The sequence below is a fragment of the Phyllostomus hastatus genome, unplaced genomic scaffold (assembly GCF_019186645.2).
Source record: "Phyllostomus hastatus isolate PE091 unplaced genomic scaffold, TTU_PhHast_1.1 phas_scaffold_114, whole genome shotgun sequence".
NCBI classification, from domain to species: domain Eukaryota; kingdom Metazoa; phylum Chordata; class Mammalia; order Chiroptera; family Phyllostomidae; genus Phyllostomus; species Phyllostomus hastatus.
Window position 1 is genome coordinate 1,882,933 of NW_025334006.1, and position 21,069 is coordinate 1,904,001.

At 53.1% G+C, this 21,069-nt stretch overlaps 1 protein-coding gene across 4 annotated transcripts in view; it reads left to right on the forward strand.

Moving 5' to 3' along the window:
* The window catches only part of HIPK2 (homeodomain interacting protein kinase 2), a 166,547-nt gene that overhangs the window by 39,970 nt on the left and 105,508 nt on the right, over positions 1-21,069 (forward strand). For all 4 annotated transcript variants that reach the window (XM_045855529.1, XM_045855530.1, XM_045855531.1 and 1 more), the window contains exon 2: positions 16,143-17,226. In XM_045855529.1, coding sequence (XP_045711485.1) covers positions 16,143-17,226 — 1,084 coding nt within the window. The remainder of the gene's footprint in view (positions 1-16,142; positions 17,227-21,069) is intronic.

Consider the following 21,069-nt stretch of genomic DNA (forward strand, 5'->3'; position numbering starts at 1 on the left):
ACTGGTCACCTCAGCAAAGCGGGGAGAACCCAGCAGGCCAGTTAGGTTGCACTGGCCCTGAAAAGTTCCTGCCCAGAAATGACACTCGCTTCTCTTTGTAATTTTTAAAAAGATTTTATGTATTTATTTTTAGAGAGAGAAGAAGGGAGGGGGGAAGGGAGGGAGCAAGAGAGGGGGACAACCACTGATAGGTTGCCTTTCACACGCCCCCAAGTGGGGACCTGTCCTGCAATCCAGGCATGGGCCCTGACCGGGAATTGAACCTGTGACCTTTCGGTTTGCAGGACGATGCCTGAGCCGCTGAGCCCCACCAGCCAGGGCAGCACTCACTGGTTCCCAGAGGCCAAGACTAACCCTCCGTTCCTCGGCTTGGTCTACTTGCGTCACAGAAGGATTTTCAAAGTGACGGGCTCAGGGCAATGTATTGGGATACAGAAGAAAATAGTAGACCACGTGTGTTTTATCTCATCTATTTGTGTATACTTAGCAAATGTGCTATAGTAGTAAAGCAGTACCTATATAATTTATTAAAACTAAATAATCACATGTGTTAGGAGCATCCTGTTTTTTTAACTGATGAAGTGCACCCAAAAAACCTGAGGTCCTCGTTCGCGCAGCAGACGCAAACCTTCGGTGGGCCCACTGTGCGTAGAGGCGGGGTCCCGGTGACGGCCGGGGCGTGCACTGGGCCAGGACGGCCCGCGGAGAAGCAGGGCGCGTGAAACACAGAGGCCGTGGGAGCCCCGCGGCCCATGTGGGCTCCCGGCGGCGTCCCCTTCGGAGTCACTTGGGGTGGGAGGGGGTGACTTCCTGGCCAAACTGGCCTTTCCCGGGAGGAGCGGCACTGAGATAAGGGACGAGTGATCAGTCCCGTTTCATTGTTCTTCTGTCTCCTTCGTCCAGCTGTTCAGGAAGCGCAGGTCGCGTCCTCGCGCGAGCCAGCCGTACGTGGCATTGTGCTGCGGTACCGTGAGCATGAGGCTGAGGCTCCGTCTCCGTCTCCGAGAGCCAGAGCGCCGGCCCGGGCCACGGTCACCGGCCCCCCTCGCCCCCTCTTCTGGGGAGCACTTACTTCGGGCTGACTCCGGGCCAGATGCGGCTTTCAGAGCATTACGTGCACTAACCCTTGTCGGCCTCCCCGGGACCCTAGGAGACACTGTTACGGTCTCCATTGTATCGATGAGGAAACTGAGGCACAGAGGGGCCGACACCATGCAGCCCCCTGGGGGCAGAGCCCACGTCTGTGACACAGTCTGAGGTGACAGCTCCTGGCACGGGGGGCCACTACTGAGCTGGAGACCGTCGGGGTCCCCAGCTGCCGTCCTGCGGGTTAGGAACCAGGACTGTCTGGGCGACAGCAACTCGCAACACAAAAATGTCCTCACAACAGACGGAGGAACTCACTTTGCTGCGCACGGCGGAGCACGGGCCGCGGCCGCACTGCCGGGGGTCCGGTCCACGCCAGCCGGCTTTCCCGCCCGCAGCGTCCACGCACGGACAGCTGCTCAGGTGTCGCCGGGGAGACCGCTGTTGCGTGTCTGCTGCGCTTTGCAGCCCACAGAGCGCTTCTCGGTGTACCTCGGGGTCCTGAGTGCGCTCCTGGGACCGTTCCACGCGCTGCTCCTTTCTCACGCGGCTCCCGTCTTTCTGCTTCTCCTCCCTTCCCTTCCTCCTTCCCTCCTCCCTGCCAGCACCCCTGTCTGTCTTTCCTCCTCCTTCCCTTCGCCCTGGAGGAGATGGGGTGCTTCCCGCATCTCCCCCAAGGTGATCTCTAATCGAGTTTCCTCAGATGCCAGTGAAAGGCAACTGAAGAGTCATGAAAACATTCTCCAGGGAGCAAGGAGCGATAATGCACAGCGGCTGCGGTAAACAGCAGGTGCCGTTTAAATCCGAGAAAGGCTCTGCGGCTGCTTTCAGAGGAGGGTGGAAGGCCCCGGGGACTCGAAGAGAGCCCAGGGGACGGGCGTCACAGGCATCACTGGGTCTGCGTGACATCCTCTGCAAAGTTTCCTTTGCAGATAGAAGACAGCCTAGAGAGAAACGTTTGAGAGATACATAAAGATGCGAGCGAGAGGCGGCGTGCAGGCACTGCCCGGAGAGCCACGCGCAGGCCGGCCGCGGGCCTCTGTCCCGCCTTCTTTGTGCCGCAGAGGGAGCTGCTGCGGTCTGGACAGAGCAGGTCTGGGACTCTTCACTGTAGCTCATGGGGACAGACTAAACTTTCACGTGCTTTCCTTAGAAACTTTGAAGTCACACGATCGGTCACGGTGAACAAATAAATTTGCAGAGAGAGAGGAGGCGTTGCCCTGGGTATGGCTCAGTTGACTGGAGTGTTGTCCCGGAACCGAAAGGTTTCAGGTTCAGTTCCCAGTCAGGGCACATCCCTAGGGTTGCAGGTTCAATCCCCGGTCCAGGCATGTATGGGAGGCAGGTGATTGATGCTTCTTTCTCATGTGAATGTTTCTCTCTCCCTTCCTCTCTCTAAAGGCAATGAGGAAAAAAATGTCCTCGGGTAAGAAATTAAAAAAGGAAAGCGAGAGGAGGTCTTTAGTGCCCCAGCAGGGAGTGGAGCTAAGCCATGGGAGTCAGATTGAGGACACGTCTATGGCTTCGCAACCTAGAGGTGGCAGAGACCGGCCGTAGAGGCAGCCTGCCGCTTGGTAGGCGTGACTCCGCAATTGTTACAAATACTGTCTCCCAGCTTGAGCACAAACATGTCTCATCAATGAACTACATCCTGAATTATGTTACAGAGTGTCTTCGCTTCGGAGAGCTACTGCGACAAAGTACCGCAAACGGGGTGGCTTAAAACAACAGATTGTATCCTCTCACAGCTCTGGAGGCTAGAAGTTCAAAGTCAGAGTGGCCACGTTCCCGCCCATACTCTGGGTGGAGTCCCTTCTCGATTCTTAGCTCCTGGGCTTCCAGCTGCGTCCCTCAGTCTCGGCCTCTGCCGTTGCTCGGAGTCCCCTCTGTGTGTCTGCATCTCTTCTCCTCTTCTTATAAGGGCACCAGTCAGATTGGGTTAACACTCCCTTAACCCCCTCACCTTCATTTGCTTCCATCTGCAAAGACCCTGTTTCCACTTACAGTCACATTCGCAGGGGGCGGCGGCGGCGGGGCAGGGGTTAGAACTCCAGCCTACCTTGAGAGGGGACCCAGAGTAACAGAGTTCACGCAGAGTGATAGAATAACACAGAGTAATAGAATTTGTGTATGTTTGGGTACAAAGGAGAGTTGCCAGTGGCATAGTAAGGAGAGCACCCAGACGGGAAAGAGTGAAGAGGAAGCTTCCAGCCCTGATTCCGAGCATGCCAGCGTCACAGAAGGAGAACCTTGAGCAAGCTCCAGAGACCAGTCCGTTGTGGGTGGGGCACGGGGTGGGGAAGCACCGTGTACAATACATCATTTCCCTTTACCGGGATAAGAAGAGCTCATTCTTTTCTGCACAGCGTAGAAAAGGAGCCTACCAGATTCTCTGCCTTGACTCGGACCTCGTCAGCGGGTGGGGAGTTTCGGTCCGAGGCTCGCCTGGCATTGCCAGACACGTCCCTCCCCCATCCCGGCTCCGGGCCACTCCTTTCCGAGGCCGTCAGTAATGGTTCTGAAACAGTGGTGGGTGGAGGGGCTGTGGGATGCCCGTGACGGAGTGGCCGACAGGTTTGGGGACAGTGCTTTTTAAAAGATTTGTGGCTCGAGCCCCAGCTGGTGTGGCTCAGTGGATTGAGCGCCGGCCTGCGAACCAAAAGGTCGCCTACTCGATTCCCAGTCAGGGCACATGCCTGGGTTGCAGGCCAGGTCCCCAGTAGGGGGCCATGTGAGAGGCAACCACACATGGATGTTTCTCTCCCTCTCTTCTTTCCTCCCTTCCTCTGTCTAAAAATAAATAAATAAAGTCTCTTTAAAAAATTATTTAAAGATGTGTGACTCAAACACCTGAAAATAAATACTGATGAAACTTTAACCACCTTCTTTAGAACATTTCGAGGACAGTGAGTGGCCTCTTAGATCTTTGAAAAACCTGGATTTCCATGGAATCCCTCTGGGCTGACACCAGAAGTATAGCTGGTTTTGTTTTTGTAGGGCGTGGGTGTTCGCCTTTTTCATCCCTCCTCGTTTGTTTATAAGGTTATCTCCTCGAGATCCTCATTTAGAAGGAAAACGCCAAATGACAAAATGTAACCGCCTCTTAACAGAATGACAAAGAATTAGGGGGCTCATGAGAAAGGGGGTCCCGAGCCTCTTTACCTCACACCAAGGTGGACCCCCGGCAGGAAACCGCACCCATCCCGCACCAGCCCACAACCCCTCTGCTGTTCCGGTCACTCAAGTTCTGCCTGAGCAGCGTTCGACACCCTCAGACTCAGAGCCCAAAACCCCATTTGCTCCCTCCCACCCCGGCGTTATTAACGTGTCACCGCCGACTCCCTCTGATACCAGTGTGACGACGATTATCCCTTGATATGCATTAGATTCGAGCCTGCATGGCCTTTCCCGCACGCTGTCAAATAAACTTCGGCGGAATGTAACTCAGACTCGTCGTTTGGCTCTCGCCGGTTTCCGTGTTTGACTAATTGAAATGCCCTCCTAGGCCCTCGAGGCAAGATAAAGGGAAATCACAAAATGAGACGTTTCGCCTCCAAGGAGGGGAAAAGGAAGACAGTTCTTTTGGAACATCGCGGACTGTGTGTCCTGAGAAAACGACGCGTCAGTAACAGTGCTTCTGGTTCCCTTAAACCTGTTCCAATGGGTTGAGTTGTGTTCCCCACCAGAACTCCTCTGCTGCATCCCTAACCCCCGTACCCCAAAGTGTGACCCGATTTGGAGATAGGGTCTCCACAGAGCCCGTCAGGCCGCAGTGGGGCCCTTAGGGCGGGCCCTGATTGGCTAAGACAGGGAGGGGCACAGACACCCACAGGGGGGAAGGGGAAGACGATGGAGGAGTGGAGAGCCACCTGCGGACCCGGGAGAGGCCTGGGGCGGAGTCTTTCTTCCCGGCCCTTGGAAGGAACCGCCCCTGCCTGCACCTCCACGCTGCACTTGCGGCCTCGCCAACTCCGAGACAGCAGATTTCTGTTATTGGAGCCACCCAGTCTGGGGTGCTTCCTGAGCCTGCCTAGCAAACACCTACATCTAGACGGGTGGGGTTTTTTGTTTGGGCGTTGTGTTTTTTTTATATAATTAAGAGTCTCAGTTAATGCAGCTATCGTTTTCCAAAGGAGTTTTTGACTGGTTTGGTTGTCACTGGTCCCACCCATTGCCTAGAGGAAAAAACCCCGGCGAACCCTGTGTGTCGTATGGGCATCACTCTCGGCTTCACCAGAGTTGACATTGGATTGGTAATTTTCCATGCCTGTCCACACGTGGGAACATGGCCGCTAGACACTCTGTTTACGGCCTGCGTGTGCTTACCCACTGTGGTGCGAGGCTGGCCCACCCACGGAGGTCTGTGGCTCGGTCCAGGACAGCGTGGCCGAGTCACGGAGCGGTGAACCGGAGACAGGCCTGGCGGTGTTGTGGGTGAGGTCAGCAGTTTTCAGAGAGAGCAGTAACCCTGGACGTGGAGAGGGGCTGCTTTCAACAAGCAGCTAGCCACCAGGTGGAGAGAATGTGTGGCGAATTTGTGCATGGCGGGGTGGGGGGTGGCTTGGATTGTGTTCTCAGTTGAAAAAAAATACAGCTTATGGTCGCCTTTGCAGGTTCAAGAAAGATGCTAGAAAAGGTTTTGAAAGTCCTGAAGAGAACCACATTTCTCGGAAGAGCAAAGGGCGTGAGGTGATTCATTGGTCTCTCTTCCCTTCTCCCCCTCCCCCGGACCCCGTGGGAGAAGGGGGCCAGCGGCTCATCCCTCGGCAGGCCCGGCCGCCCCTGCTCGTCCTCATCCCCCTGAACCAGTTCCTGACTTGTGTTGGCCACCATTTTATCCTTGACCTTTCCCTGTGACTCACGCTGTCCTCCCCGCGCTCCCTGACAATGTCCGCGTCCCCGAGGATCACCTCAGTCGCCATCTGCCATCTGCTCTACCGGCTGCACTGTTCCTCCTGGGGAACGGCTCGCCCCCGGGGGTTCTGTTTTCGGCAAGGTGGCGCTGACCACCCCCAGGCCAGCATCTCCCCCGCGACCTCTCGCCCGTTCTCCTGTGCTGGTTGTTGCCTCGGGGCACACAGAACACTCCCTCTGCGTTGTTGTTACTGAGGCCTAAAGCGAAGTCTGTCCAAAACCGAGCTCTTCCAGCTGGACGCCGCTCGCAAAGCAGCAACACTTCCTCCCTGTCCCTTTGGGATGTGAACCTTTGATTTGAGGGCTTTTCTTGGTTTGTTTGTGTTTTTGTCCATCTGCCCTGCTCCTCTTGGTTTGGCCATAATTGTGGCTTCATCCTTTACCCTCGGCCTCACGCATGAGCCGGTCCAGGGTCACTGTGCCCTCTGCCGCTCTGGCTAACCCTGCGCGAGCCCAGCCCGTCCTGTTGATTTTCATTCTCTTTTCAGAATGGTCTGCCTGCCTCCGAGGGGCAGCGCAGCAAGTGGGGGCTAGATGCTGACGGTCAGTCACCAGCAGCTGCTGGTGCTTCAGCTTTGGTCAATGAAGCGATTCCTTGCCTCAGTTCCCGTATAAATGGTTGAGCACTGAATGTTTCAACCTAAATATCCTGCCCGTGCTTGTAATGCACTTGCTGAAAGCTATGCCATGATCCCTTCCCCGAGCCACCCCCCAGATGAACAGCATCTGAACACCACTTCCCGTTGTCCCTAGCGCCAGCCGGGGAAGCCCGCCCCTTGCGGTCCCCCGGGCGCACTGCGTTTTGCCGTGTATAACGCGCTTCTGTGTATAACGCGCACCCACGTTTTTAGCCCAGACTTTCAGGGGAAAAAAATCACCCATTTTAATTCAGTTTTTTATTTAGTTATATTTAGAAACGAAACCAATGATCATATTCCAGGATATTATTTCACATACGGATATCATTATTGCTTTCTAGAGTTACAGTTTTAATGCATACGCATAAATAAAACCAGTAAAAACATTTACATAGATATGGAATTAGTACCACCCACGTATAATGTGCATCCTTATTTCCCCTCAAATATTTAGGCCAAAAAATTGCGCATTATGCACAGCAAAGCACGGCGCTTGGTTCCTCTCCCTCCATTGCCCTTGCATCCCATCCGTCCGCGGGCCTTGCCTTTTCTCCTCTGGGAAGTCTTCTGTTTCTGCTCCTTCCTTTCTGCTTCCTCAGGCAGACCCCTGGTTCAGACCCTCCTCACCTCGCCCCTGGACTACTGTGACAGCCCAGACCGCCCCGCTCAGGGCCCGCCCCTGCCCGCTGTGCCCCTGTGCGGCAGCTAAGTGACGTGTGCCTCTCCAAGGGGATGCATTTATTTCATGTAACAACTTGCAGTGGTTCTGTGTCTCCGGTGTTATCGCAACAGAGGACACAGAAATGACTCGTGACTCAGGGTCCTTGTTGTGGGTGTCTGTTACTTGACTAGGTGGCGGGCGGTGGTGGGTGCCCCACCCTTTAGCCCTGCCTCTATCGTTCATCCGTGGCCATCGCCGTACCTGTCTCCCTGCTTGGTGCTTCTGGTCTGAGAACCTAAAGAGTGAAGAAGAAGAAGAATGGTGAACAGCATAGGTCTGGGAGTCGGGCAGACCTCGGTTCAAATCCCAGCTCTGCTAGGAACAGCAAAGTGACCTTGGACAAACTATGCCTGTCCCCAAACTCCCCTTCCTTACCTGTGAGACAGGAAACGCACTGCAGCCTGCAGTGCGGGGTGCAAGCCCCGGAGTCTGTCTTACACAGAGAGCTGCAGCTGACGACCGTCAGCAAGACGGGCGAAGGCCAGAGGAGTAAAAGTGGGTGTATTAGTGAGTGGGAAGGCCTCACAGCAGCCTTTCGCTTGTGGGGGTGGGGGTGGGGTATTTGAGAATTACTCTAGAAGGTTCAAGTGACCAGCAGACAATAACTCCAGACAAACAGGCTGTGGGTGCACGGTACAGGTGGGTGGTTATTTACTGCTTCAGCATCGTGGTTGCATTACAACTATGCCAATGCTCCCAAGTCATTGTCTCCAAGCAAAGCCTAGGCTTCCTGAGGACGGAGGTCATTCGGTGGCTGTCCCCCACCCCAGCTCGCTCACACCCACGCAGCAGGATCTGGAATCTTCTCCTGCCTTTCAAGAGATGCCCCCTCTTCCCATCCCAGCCGCAGCTCCAACCCCGGTCCCTCTGTAAACCCCGCCCGGCCTGACCGCAGCCCAGAGTGGCTGCTGCCCCAGAACTTCTCCCGCGTTTGCTCTGGCAGCGCGAGTGCTTCTGTTGCCTGGAATTACCGCTTGTCCCTTTTAATTTGCAGTGGACTTGGCAACCCCACGAGATGATCAGCACTTCAGAGCGGTGCTGGTGTCTTGAATGTCTCCATGCTTCCTCTTCTGCCCGACCCCAGGCTCCGCCGTACGGAAAACCCTCGGTGCCGTCGGTAGGGCCCTTCCTGTCATTGTTGACCCGAGCGTCCCGTAGAGCTTGCGGCCGACCCTGCACTGTGCTCTGGGGGGCACGCTGTATGTGTGACACTGACAGCCAGTGGGTAAACAGGCTGTGACTGGAGACGGTTGAAAGCCCCTTGGACATTTACCCTACGGTATTTTGGACATGTATCATTCAGAAATGGGCTAATCTGAAATTATCTTTGCACTCCTTATGAAATACAAACTCGAGCAGAGTGATTATCATTAAGTTTTGTGAATATTGTTTTGTTTGTCAATGAAAAATTTTTTTCTGATATCTCTTAACTCCCAGGGGCATCAAATTATCATGTTATACGTGTTAATCAAGGGTTATACAGACAAACCCTTTTCTAGGTGTTTAAAAATACCCATTCAGATGCATATTTCTAATATGTATTTTTTACATTTCTTTTGGCATATTCTATCAATTGTATTATGTCTTATGTGCATGTGATACATAAAATGATATGGCGTTCCATTAGGTGTGGGAATTAATTCTTCCTTATGAGTTCTTGATTAAAAAAAAAGATCTGTAGCTTCTATCGGATGCTCACTATTCAGCAAAAACGTGTGTCCAAAGGGTGGTAGGACAGGAAAGTTGGTACCTCCTAAAGAAGGTGTTCGTGGCTGTGTTCCCTTTAATGATGCAGCTGGACTCTGCACAGTGATCTGTTTCTCCCTGCCAGGCCAAAATTAAACCCTATTTACTGGCAAAACTGATGCCGCTGTTTTCCTTACCATTCCTTCTCTTGAGCTTTGATAGAATCCAGTGAAATTGAATTCTATTTAAATTTTTTTTTCCATCGTGGCTGAACCCTCCCTCATCCCTGGAGTTTCGCTAGAGGCTGATCTTCCAGTAGATAACTGCGGAGTGTTGAAATGCGAGGGAAGTGTACTCAGCTGTGACGCAACCTTTCAGTTCATTTCGTTGTGAAATATAAAGTTATGAAGAAACAAAGCAAGTAAGGAAGCACAAAAAGAACTGAATGAGCCAATCCTTGAATAGATGACATTTTTTTTTTAAATGTGAGTTATGACTTCAGCAAAAATATGAAGATTTTTTTAGCTGTTTTTTAAGGGGAAGAAATTATTCTCAACCCTAAAAAAAAGAATTTCTCATTAAACCATTAAGACAAAAAGAGGCACACAGAATGGCCCGGGTTTGAACATCTGGGTCAGGAACTGGTTGTTTTTTTGTTTGTTTGTTTGTTTGTTTGTTTTTTCACTTATGGCAGGAGCCTAAACCCGTCACTTGACTTCCTAGGACCCTTGTGAGAAGGGACATGGAGAGGGTGCCCCTACTGACTGATCCGGCAGAACCTGGGTGATTCCGGACCGTCTCAGACAAAGCCAGATGTGTGCTCACCCCATCCATAACACATCCGGGCCCAGAGCCTGGGACATACTAGATGCTCAAGATTTTAAAATCCAGAGAATCCAATCCTGGCTGGTGTGGCTCAGTGGATTGAGCACCAGCCTGCAAACAAAAGGGTCCCTGGTTCAATTCCCAGTCAGGGCACAAGAGTTGCAGGCCAGGTCCCCAGTTGGGGGCATGTGAGAGGCAACCACACATTGATGTTTCTCTCTCTCCCTTCCCCTTTCTCTAAAAATAAATAAATAAATGAAACCCTTATTTAAAAAAAATAAATGGAATCCAGGGATTCAAGAATCCTGAGGAATTGGGCTTGAACTCAAGTGTGATAGCACTTTATGGGCATAACTGGTATCTGTGATAAAATCTAGAAGCAAATGTTTTAAAAATAGTACTTTGAAATGCAGACTTATGTGCATTTTTAAAAAAATGTAAAATGAGCATTTGAATAAAGTAGCCAAAAGAAGGTCAACCACCTTCATTGCCTTCAGCATATAAGCCATTGACATGCACCCTCAGTAGCTGGGGAACCTGGATTTGTTTGGGACACAAAAGAGACAGTCTGTCCTCTTCGAGGCAATGAGCAAGAAAGGACTGCTTTTAAATAATGGGCTTTAATTCTGCTACCTAAAGTGTATACTTTAATGTCAGTTTTATAGGAGCTGTGTCTCATTTGCCAAATGCAAGGAGGAATATATTACACACAGTTGTATAACTTGTCTCCAGTTTTCATAAATTTCTTTTTAAATGCTTTTTGCTGATCATTTTTATAACATCCACATAAACTTGCATGGGTAACAATAAAAAGCATGTGAAGGCCCCAGTGTAGACCTGGTGTTCAGGGTTATGGTTTTGACCCGCTTCGGACAGAGTGGCAAGGCGACACGCAGACTTTCGGAAGCTTTAGTTCTACGTTGTGGTGACTCGCTGAGTGAAAACGCGGACACCTTGTCAGGTGTTACCCTGGGAGGTTACATGGGCTTCTGTGGACCTGTCTGGGTCGGGTGACCCCTGAAAGGAGCAGGTGTGACACCCGCAGGTTGATCCCACAGTGATTCCCTGGGTCCCTCCCACCCCTCGCTCCCCAGGGGCTCAAAACCCACCCCTCACCGCTGGGTTGTAATAGCCTCGCAGTCTTCCAGCAAAGAGGAGCAAGATCCACTGTCTTCCAAGGAGCCCAGCAGGAGGGGCAGAGATGAGCTACAAAACAGTTGAGGTTTTGCCACGGGACCAAGCTGAGAGTGGGCATCTCGCCCCTGCCTCTTCCGAAGAGAAAATGGGCGGACAAGGAGGGAGCAGGCCTTGATGAGTACAAAGGTCCCTGCAGACAGAAACGCGAGTGGAAAACACAAAGGTGCTCCCCTTCCTCGTCCCCAGCCCCGAGCCGTGGCGATTGGAGTAGTGGAATGCAGAAGGCAAGGGTTCGACTCACCGAGAGCAAAACTGATGGGGGGGATGGATTGTTCCAGAAAAATACTCCCAAGGAGAAGTGTTTGCACATAAGTTTGGTTGTTACCATAAGATTATTTTAAGAATAAGCTATGCAACCACCAGCAGTGTTTCATTCCTCATGAGATATTTTAGAGATTTTAAAGTAGTAATAATAATACTTTGCTTCCCCAACCAAAATGGCCTCTGCTATGGAATCACGATAATAAGGCTGTATTACCAAACTTCCAGTTATTAGATAAGTAAGTTCTGGGATTTAATATATACAGCATGGTGACTATAGTTAACAATATTGTATGAATGCTTGAAAGTTGCTAAGGGTGTGGCTCTTACATGTTCTCAACACACACACACACACACACACACACACACAACAGGTAATTATGTGAGCTAATGGATATGTTAACTAACCTTACTGTGGCCAGCATTTCACAATATACGTTTATAGATACATGTGCAAATCATCACATTGTACACCTTAACCTCACATGGTGTCACGTGCCCGTTACATCTCAGTGAAGCTGGAGAAGAGAGGAGGCCCTGTCGGAATTGCGTCTCGTCCTTGGAACGGGAGCTGCTGACCTTAGAGCAGCACAGTGGTGACCGGCGACCATGCCGGCAGGGCCAGAGGCCAAGGCCCCCAGTGTGGTAAAGGGCGTTTGCCGTCCTGCAGGTCTCTGCTCCGATCCCGGGCATCTGTCACTGGAGGTAGCCAGTGACAATTTCCACAATTTTATGACCCTTGGCTGCCATCCCAATAAGTCATAAGCCATCTTTTTCTCCTCTGTAAAATTCCACTTCGGCACCCTGGGCTTTCCACCTGATTCCTTCAGACGCAGTGAAAGTGGGGCCACACCTCCTCTGTGTAACATCCACGTGTTCCTTCCACTGCCAGCTCTGACTGACACCCCCCCCCAAAAAAGTACTCAAGGACTGGGGACTAAGGGACAATCAAGACACCAAGGATAAAAAAAGAAAAGACTTATTTGCTTTGCTTCTGCAGTGGATAAGTTGCTAAAAGCTAAGGGATTGGTCATTTCTGTACTGTATACAATGTCTAGAGCCATACGGATATTGAATTAGATAATGAGGGAAGAACCACTTTCTGTGTTGTTGCAGGATTAGGGGGCGGTTGGCTTGAATAAAAAGAGCTGTGGCAAGAAACAGGTCAAGTACAGGTTCTGGCTGAGTGAACCAACACAGTCTTGTCAGCAGAAGGATGTGTAGGGGGTACAGTCGTGTCACACATATTGGAGTTCAGTGTCCAAACGAGAAAGGAAGGCTCCGTCAGATCTAGGGGGTCGGGCTCAGGGTGGGGTTCAGAGCAGGTGCTCGGAAGTCAGAGTGTCCAGGCTGCGGTACAGACGGGACCCGAATGCCGGCTGACCCCAGGACAGGAGCTGCCTGGCTGCCTCTGCCTTGGGCTTTTATTTTTTTTATTTTGAGAGAGAAGAGAAGGGAGGGAGGGAGAAAGAGGAGGAGAGAAACATTGATGTGGGAAAGAAACATCGATCAGTTGCTTCTCACATGCCCTCTTCTGGGGACCTGGGCCTGCAACCTAGGCATATGCCCTGATCGGTGATCAAACTGGTGACCTTTCAGTTGGCAGGCTGGCCCTCAATCCACTGAGCCACACCAGCCAGGGCTCTGGCTTGGTTTTTCTCCTTTTTTTTTTTAAGTCTTGGTTAACATGAAAAGTATTGGCAGGTTTTTCTTGATTTTCCAGCGTGAGTCCAGGTTCCTAAGTGCCTGTGACTGTAGCCTTGGAGGCCAGGCCAGTTAGAGTACTTTATTCCACCAACTGAGTGCCTACCATGTAAAACAAACAAACTCAAGCTTAATACTGGGGAAAGCACAAAGAAGGGCAAGGCATAAACTGTAGTTCTTGCCCCCAGAATATAGCCTGGTTATGAAATCATGACCTCAATGTGTAAAAAGTTAAACAGCACAAAAGGGAAGTGATTCGATTCAACAAGATGAGATTTTGCAAGGCCGAAGTGCATTGTGTGACTGCATGGGTGGTGCCTGTGGTGAGTGCCATAGGAACCGAGAGTTGGGAGTAATCTCTGTGGGTTGGTGAGGCCTGGGAAGGGGAGCGGTCTGAACTGTCTTGTCTTTGGATAAGTTGAGAGAAATGGTGAGGGCATGCCAGATGGGGGAGTGGTGTGAGAGTATGGAGGTAGGAAGTTCAAGAGACATTCTAGAAACAATAAAACAGCTCAATTAGGGTTGAGGGTTGAGGAAGGCTACTAGTTGGAGTTGAAGCCAACAAGGTAGTTGAAGTAAAAATGTGATGGTGTTGAATTAAAGAGTCCTCCAGTGTATCTTGTAGATACTAAGAAGTCACCAAAAAAATTTGGACAGAGGAGTGACATGCTTAGAGATATTCTAGGAAAGTTAATCTGGTGGTGGAATATGGGCAAATTAGAGGAAGAAAGAGTGCTTGGGTAGACCAGATGTCTGTGTTTGCTTTGGTCAGACTAACAACATGATAAGTATTCTAACTATGGAAGCGGTGGCAAGAAGAGAAATAAAGAGATGGATATAAGAGACATTTTGAAGGAGAGGGTAATAAGATTTAACTCCTTCATCAAAGGTAAATGCATTGTTTTGTAAAAGGTGAAAAGGCTTATACGATCTTAAGAGAAAGCAGAGTATGAAATGCATTGTTTTGGAACCAAGTGACTAGAAGACTATTTTATGACCAGAAATGGGCATGTTAGGTTAGAGGGTGAGATGGCTGAATTCTTAGGTAAAAGCCGTGAGTTGAGCTTTGGATGACAGTCTTTGCTGTAGCAGGAGGCAGAAATGTGTTACTAGAAGGTTTGAGGGAGAGCCCAGGCAGTGATGAACACGGGGCAGTCGCCTACATAGACATGACAGTGTAACCTGTTTGAATGGATGATGTCTTCCCGAGAGAGAGAAGAGTCAAAATGTTGGAAGTGCCACCCTTTTAAAGGAGGAAGAGGAAAAGAGAGCAAGCACAGTCTGCAATCAGACACAGGGGAGGAGGTGACAGATTCACAGAGACGCAGATAAGAGCACCGAGAAGGAAGCTGTGGTCGGCAGTATCAGATGTCGCAGGGAGATCAGGGAGGAGAAAGACCCAGGAGAAAGACGGAGGGCTGAACAAAGGCCACTGGATTCCACAATTAGGAAGTCGTTCAGCTTTGAGAATAGCTTCACAGTGCGTGTGTAGGTGCAGGAGGAGATGGATTAAGGAGTGAAACTTGAAGAACAGGGAGCATAAACCATTGATTTCAGGTGAGAAGACGTAAAAGGGGAGACTTTGGCCTTCCAAGTTGGGCATTTGTGTGGGACACACCTGTGCACACAGAAGACAAGTCATTGGTGCATTGGGCCAGACTTAATTAAATAACTGCTAAGGACTTGGACCCAGTTACCAGGGAGAAATGGAAAGCTGTAAGAGAAAGAGAGGACAGTGAGGGAAACAGGGTTCGAGAGAAAATGGAAAGGAGGAATCACGAGAACTAGGGGAACTTTTAGTGCTGGAAAGGAGAGACGCTCCTTCCTCTGAGACCAGGGAGGGGGACAGTGGTGGGCGGATGTTGATTCAGAAATGCTTTGAAATGAAGAGAATGAAGGTGGAAAGCAGGACTGCTGACCTTAGGGTTCTGGACGGAGTGGGAGGTGGGTGGCCTCTGAGAGAGAGGGTGGACTAGGGTGATGGGTGGTGGTGTGAAAAGGAAAATGTTAAAAATACCACCCTGGGTCATGTTCGGGGGGGGGGGGGGATCAGAGAGACACAGGCATTAGGTTGGTGCTGCACGGGAACCTTGAACTTCCCTTGTACCCGTATGAGAGATGGTTGTGAACTGCAGCCTAGAAGACGGGCAGTCGGAAAAGTGTTTCCACTTTCACTTCTAAGAACTTATTCTTCCTCGTTGTCTTATTTCTCCTAACACATTTTCTATGATTTTTTTTAAATTTCTAGTATTACCATAGTTATAAATAGCACAGCCATTCGAGAGATAGGCTCTTACAGATTCCTGAGGTTCTCTCAATTGTGGGTGAGATGTTGGTATGAAATAATACTTTCTAGATGAGTTAATTTATTGATACATACACTTACCAGGAAAAGTTAGTGAATAAAACCCATGAATTGTACTGCCCACTTCCTCTAAAAGGCTGATATAAAATTTTAGACGATCTACATGAAGACATCAGAGCAACTGCCTATCTTCTCAAACCTACAGGATGCATTTAAGAGTAATTTAAGAATAAGATCCAAGGGGTAATTGTGGGTCACCCGGAAGCTAGCAGATCACGAGCAGCTCCATGACGGGACCCGTGTGGCCAGATGTGTCTTCACATGACTGGACCAGATGGTCAGTCTGTGACAAGGAAGAGCCGACCATGCAGGGCAACACACATGACAGTCACATAACAGTTCCCCGGGCCACCTGCTACAGTCCTCAGTTTCAGCAGGAGTGCGGCCCAGTGAGAACTGAGGAAGAATTTGTTCCCATCGCAGATATGTATAACAAACGTAAATAACGCGCAAAGCCCTGGCATTCTGCTTCTGTATCTCAGCCTTTAGTATGTCCCTGACTCTCTTCTACAAGTCTACTCCCACCCCCTCACTGTGGCAGGTGGGACCCCGAACTACTTGGCCCCCACACTGAGTGACCAGACTGTGCTTCTGGGCAGAACAGGTTCACTTTTCCAGCCCTGTTCAGGTGGGAGGCAAACATCCCGTGGGCCCCCAGCCACCGGCCCGCACATAGGTGAGCCTGCCGAACTTGCTCATGCCGTGGCGACTGAAACATTTCTTCTCCCCTCTCTTTTCCTTGTAGGTATGGCCTCACATGTACAAGTTTTCTCCCCTCACACCCTTCAATCAAGTGCCTTCTGTAGTGTGAAGAAACTGAAAGTAGAGCCGAGTTCCACCTGGGACATGACCGGGTACGGCCCCCACAGCAAAGCGTACAGCCAGGGCAAGAACGTGCCGCCTTCTCAGCCAGCCACCACAGCCGTCAGCACCTCCTTGCCCATCCCGAACCCGAGCCTACCTTACGAGCAGACCATCATCTTCCCAGGAAGCACCGGGCACATCGTCGTCACATCAGCAAGCAGCACCTCTGTCACTGGGCAGGTCCTCGGCGGACCACACAACCTAATGCGTCGAAGCACTGTGAGCCTCCTTGACACCTACCAAAAATGCGGACTCAAGCGTAAGAGCGAGGAGATCGAGAACACGAGCAGCGTGCAGATCATCGAGGAGCACCCACCCATGATTCAGAACAATGCCAGCGGGGCCACTGTCGCCACTGCCACCACATCGACGGCCACGTCCAAAAACAGCGGCTCCAACAGCGAAGGCGACTACCAGCTGGTCCAGCACGAGGTGCTGTGCTCCATGACCAACACTTACGAAGTCCTCGAGTTCCTGGGCCGCGGGACGTTCGGGCAGGTGGTCAAGTGCTGGAAAAGGGGCACCAACGAGATCGTGGCCATCAAGATCCTGAAGAACCACCCGTCGTACGCCCGGCAAGGCCAGATCGAGGTCAGCATCCTGGCCCGCCTCAGCACAGAGAGTGCGGACGACTACAACTTCGTCCGGGCCTACGAGTGCTTCCAGCACAAGAATCACACATGCTTGGTCTTTGAGATGCTGGAGCAGAACCTCTACGACTTCCTGAAGCAGAACAAGTTCAGCCCCTTGCCCCTCAAGTACATTCGCCCAGTGCTCCAGCAGGTGGCCACGGCCCTGATGAAACTCAAGAGCCTGGGTCTCATCCACGCGGACCTCAAACCGGAAAACATCATGCTGGTGGACCCATCCAGACAGCCCTACAGAGTGAAGGTCATCGACTTCGGCTCGGCCAGTCACGTGTCCAAGGCCGTGTGCTCCACCTACTTGCAGTCCAGATACTACAGGTAAGACCGTGGGCACGGAGACAGAAGACGCTGACCGCCCGGCGGCACGCACGGAGGATGTGCAGTTGCCGGTCACTGCAGGGGAGAGAAAGTCCTCTGCCTGCGGTGGCCGCCTTCAAGGGGTCGAAACTTACTCCGGAAGTTAGGGTGTGGGCGCGTGGAAATGGCGATTAGAAGCTGTTAGAAGTCAGAAGGGAGCCGGGCGGGACCCTTGGCACGCAAGTTCAGAGTTGGACGGGATTCCTGGGGCTGGGGGTCTGGGCAGAGGCGGAGCAGGGGAGTCCGGTCCTCACGGGTGGTCGGATCCAGACATGGGTTGGGGAGAGAGGGGGGCATGCGTTGTTGAAGGCACTGTGGCGAGAATGCGCAGGACGCGTGGGAGACAGGGACCCCTGCCTGGCCAGAACAGAGGACCTGTGGAGGGGGAAAGCCGTGACCAAAAGGACATGTTGGGCTTTGGGGTCTTAAATACCTGACCAGGAGGCTCCAACTGTACCCTCAAATGTGGAGCGTGCACCGAGGCGTTAGACCGGCAGCGGGTAGCAGGACGCACGGACGTGATGCTCTGAAACGGCGTTTATGTACCCGCGGAGGTGGGATCCGAGAAGGGACGGACTAGCTTAGGGCCTGTCGGCTCGCTGCTGGAGAGAGGAGGCCAAGTTTGGGGTCAGGGTGGTCAGCAGGCGGTGGGAGGATTGTAGGAAAGAGCACGGCTCTCACTCCTTCACTCACTCCTCAAGGGTTTACTTCACTCCCCACCCGAGCCGGGCACAGTGCCGGGAATGCAGCAGGGACCGTCCGGGGGGCCTGGCATGCGGGTTGCCGCCGCTGCTCCACGTTAAACATCACTGGGGGCTTTAACAAGTAACCTGACTTGGGTCCCGATCCCCACAAGCTAAATCGATACCTTTTGGGAGAGACACGTTTTCAACAGCATTTCTGGGGGTTTCACTGCGCAGCGAGGGTTGAGAACTGGTGCTCTAGGCTGGGCGGGGTGGGGCGGGGTAGGGCAGATGAGAGCACTGGCTTTGGAGTGAGAAGCTGGACTTGACCCTGATCCCTGCACTCTCTAAGCTGTGCCACCCGGGCTCGCTCCCTCATTTCTCTGTGCCCCAGCTCCTCACCCATAAACTGGAGAGGTCGGTCACCGGCCTCGTGGGGTTGTCGGGGTGGCAGCGGGCTGTGACGTGGTGAAGCACTTTGCTCCGGCACGTGGTGGCCGCGCAGGAAGGAGTGGGTAGAGTGGGAAGCAGGACGGTCTGTGGAGACGGCGTCGGGCTGTGTTGGGGGTGACGTTGAACAGTCCGGTGAAGGTGGAAGGTGGCGAGAAACAAAACCGAACTCCCACGAGAAGTCAGGGCTCGTGACTCGCGTCAGAGGCTGATACATAGCAGGAACACCAGCATCCGGGCTCGTCTGTGTCTGCACGCCAGTCGTGGACGTGCTTTCGCCGTGCTTTCTTCCAGGCCACAGAGAAAAGGCCGGAAAACAAGCTGGAGCCAGGCGGGTGGGCACAGCGGGCCCGTCACCTGGCCCTCCACCAGTCGGCTCCCCTTGTTCAGTGACGCGCCAACCTCTGGGCCAGTCCCTCCACCCCATCCCTCAGCCTGCAGCCTCCCCTGAGTGCCCTCTCCCCTCCCTCACCTCCCCCCCCACAGGTTTCCAGGCCCCTCCCCCTGTGCTCGCTGTCTCCCCGCCCTGGCCCACCCTCCCTTTGGGAGGCATTTGCTGGGCTGCAGCAGCTCCTTCCCAGGTCCCTGCATCCTTCCTTCCCCAGCAGGTTCTTTCCCTCTCCGTTCAGGTGTGCTTGCATCTTCCCGTCTGGGGAGGTGCCTCCGCTTGCCACCGCCTCCTGCTCACCCACTTCCTCTCCCCTCACTGGCTTCTTAAGCCTCCGGGGCTTGGAGGGAGAGGGGGAGGCCCGGGGAGGAGGGCTGAAGGAGGGTGGACCGGGGCCGGGGCCGGGGCCGGGGCCAGGACTGGGACTGGGACTGGGACGGCACGGGGTTCTCTGAAAGCCGGCCCTGGGTGGCGTCAGCGCGGCTCACCGTCGCTCCCTGCTGCCACCGCTGCTGCTGTCACTCTGGGTCTCCGTGCGCCGACCCAGCACGCCACAGGCTGCTGCTTCCAGGCCTTGGCCGGAGCGGAGGGTGAGCTGCAGCAAAGGCGGGCCCCTCGGGCTTTCGTGATTTCATCCGCCCGCATGGTTGGTTCGTGGACAGATACTAGATACTTGCTCTGTTCAAATTACTAAAAAGGGAGCGTGGCCACCTGTAAAAAGACTTTTAAAAACTCACGCTTCGAGTAAAACTTGGTGAGCCAGTAAGTTGACCTGGAGATTCTCAAGCACTCTCGTCTCCTCACCTGGTGCCCACGTGACACCTCCCGCCCCTGCCCCAAAAGGTGGACGCAGTTTTCCTTCGCTGTCCTATCTGTCCCCGGTGCCCCGTACCTGTGACCCCCACGCAGGAGACCGGGCGGGGCAGGAGGCAGGTCTCCGTGGGCAGGGAAGGCTCCTTTGCTGCCGCCCCCGGGGCTCTCGTTAGCTCTTCCCACTTTGCGATCCACCCCTCCCTCCCAAGGCCCGAGCTCTGGCTGCCACGGTCCCGCTGCCTGTAACCTTCAGTGGCCGTTGCCTAACATTCTGAGGACAAGAACTCCTCCTCTTTGTGGTGGTTTTGGCCAAAAATGCAACTGTCCATCCTTCAGGTCCTCATGCCCCGCCCCTCCATGTCCAGCTCTGGCTTCAAGGGCATGGTCAACCTGCACACCAGCTCGGCCTTTCTGCCTAAAACGATGTTCCGTCCCCCTCCTCCCCGCCACCGGGCCTCACTGGAGCCCCGGGATAGCTTGCTGCCGCCAGCACGAGCCGTCTGACTGTTTAAGAGCAGTTTCCAGCTGTGTGTAGTCTGTCCTGGCTGTGCAGGACAGCCCATTCCAGGCCACATTTATCAAGCGGATTTTCCCTCTCACGGGGGAGCGGGGTTGGGGTGGGGTGGAGCTCTTCAGTCCTCCACTATTACCCCGAGAAGGAAGGTGTTGCCAGCTACGTCTTCAGAGAATGTGCCTGTGTTCGAGCTGCCTGGTGCAGAGGGGCCCTTCGGCTGCGGACCCAAGTGGGCCCAGGGTGTGGTGTCCCAGGGTCCCCCAGTATCTGAGCTGGGTGCCTTTCCCCTGGGACCTCTCACTCTCAAAGGGGAGAACACTTACCTGTCCCTCCCTGTTTTAAGTGGGACAGCTTTAAGAGTCTCATCCCCGCCTAGTGACGTGGGAACAGTGTCTGTCTGAAGCCTGGGTTACCTGGACAGGTAGGTGGTGGCCAAGTCGGGGGATGGGAGCAGGTGTGAACTACTACCCTGCTAGCTGGGCATCTGCTTGCCGGAGGGCGGGGGCCCCTCGCTGCAGGTGTCCTGGGAGGCTAGCCTGAGTGTCTGTGCTTCAGGAAAGAAAGGCTGCATTTTTCGTTTTCTCAGCCTGATGCGTGGGCGTCCCCTTCTGACTTGAAGGCCAGTGTCAGACTGCCCTGGTTCTCGAGCTTTATTGAGCATGAGAGTCACCTGAAGAGCTCGCTAAAAGCAGATTTCTGCCAAGGTCCTGCCCCAGACCCACGGGCCCCAGAATGTGCAGGGGAGTGCCCCCTGGGAAAGTCTCCAACGCCCCCCCCCACTGCCGCCACAGACAGAGACAGGCACACACACACACGGAATTGGGGGCGAGGTGGCCACACTCAAGCCCACTGTTTGAGAAACGCTGCTCGGGGGACGAAAGGGTTGACTGTCACAATGGTGTCACCTTCCAGGTGCTTTCCCCCTAAGGAGCGGAGTGGCAGGTGGTCCTGTCGAC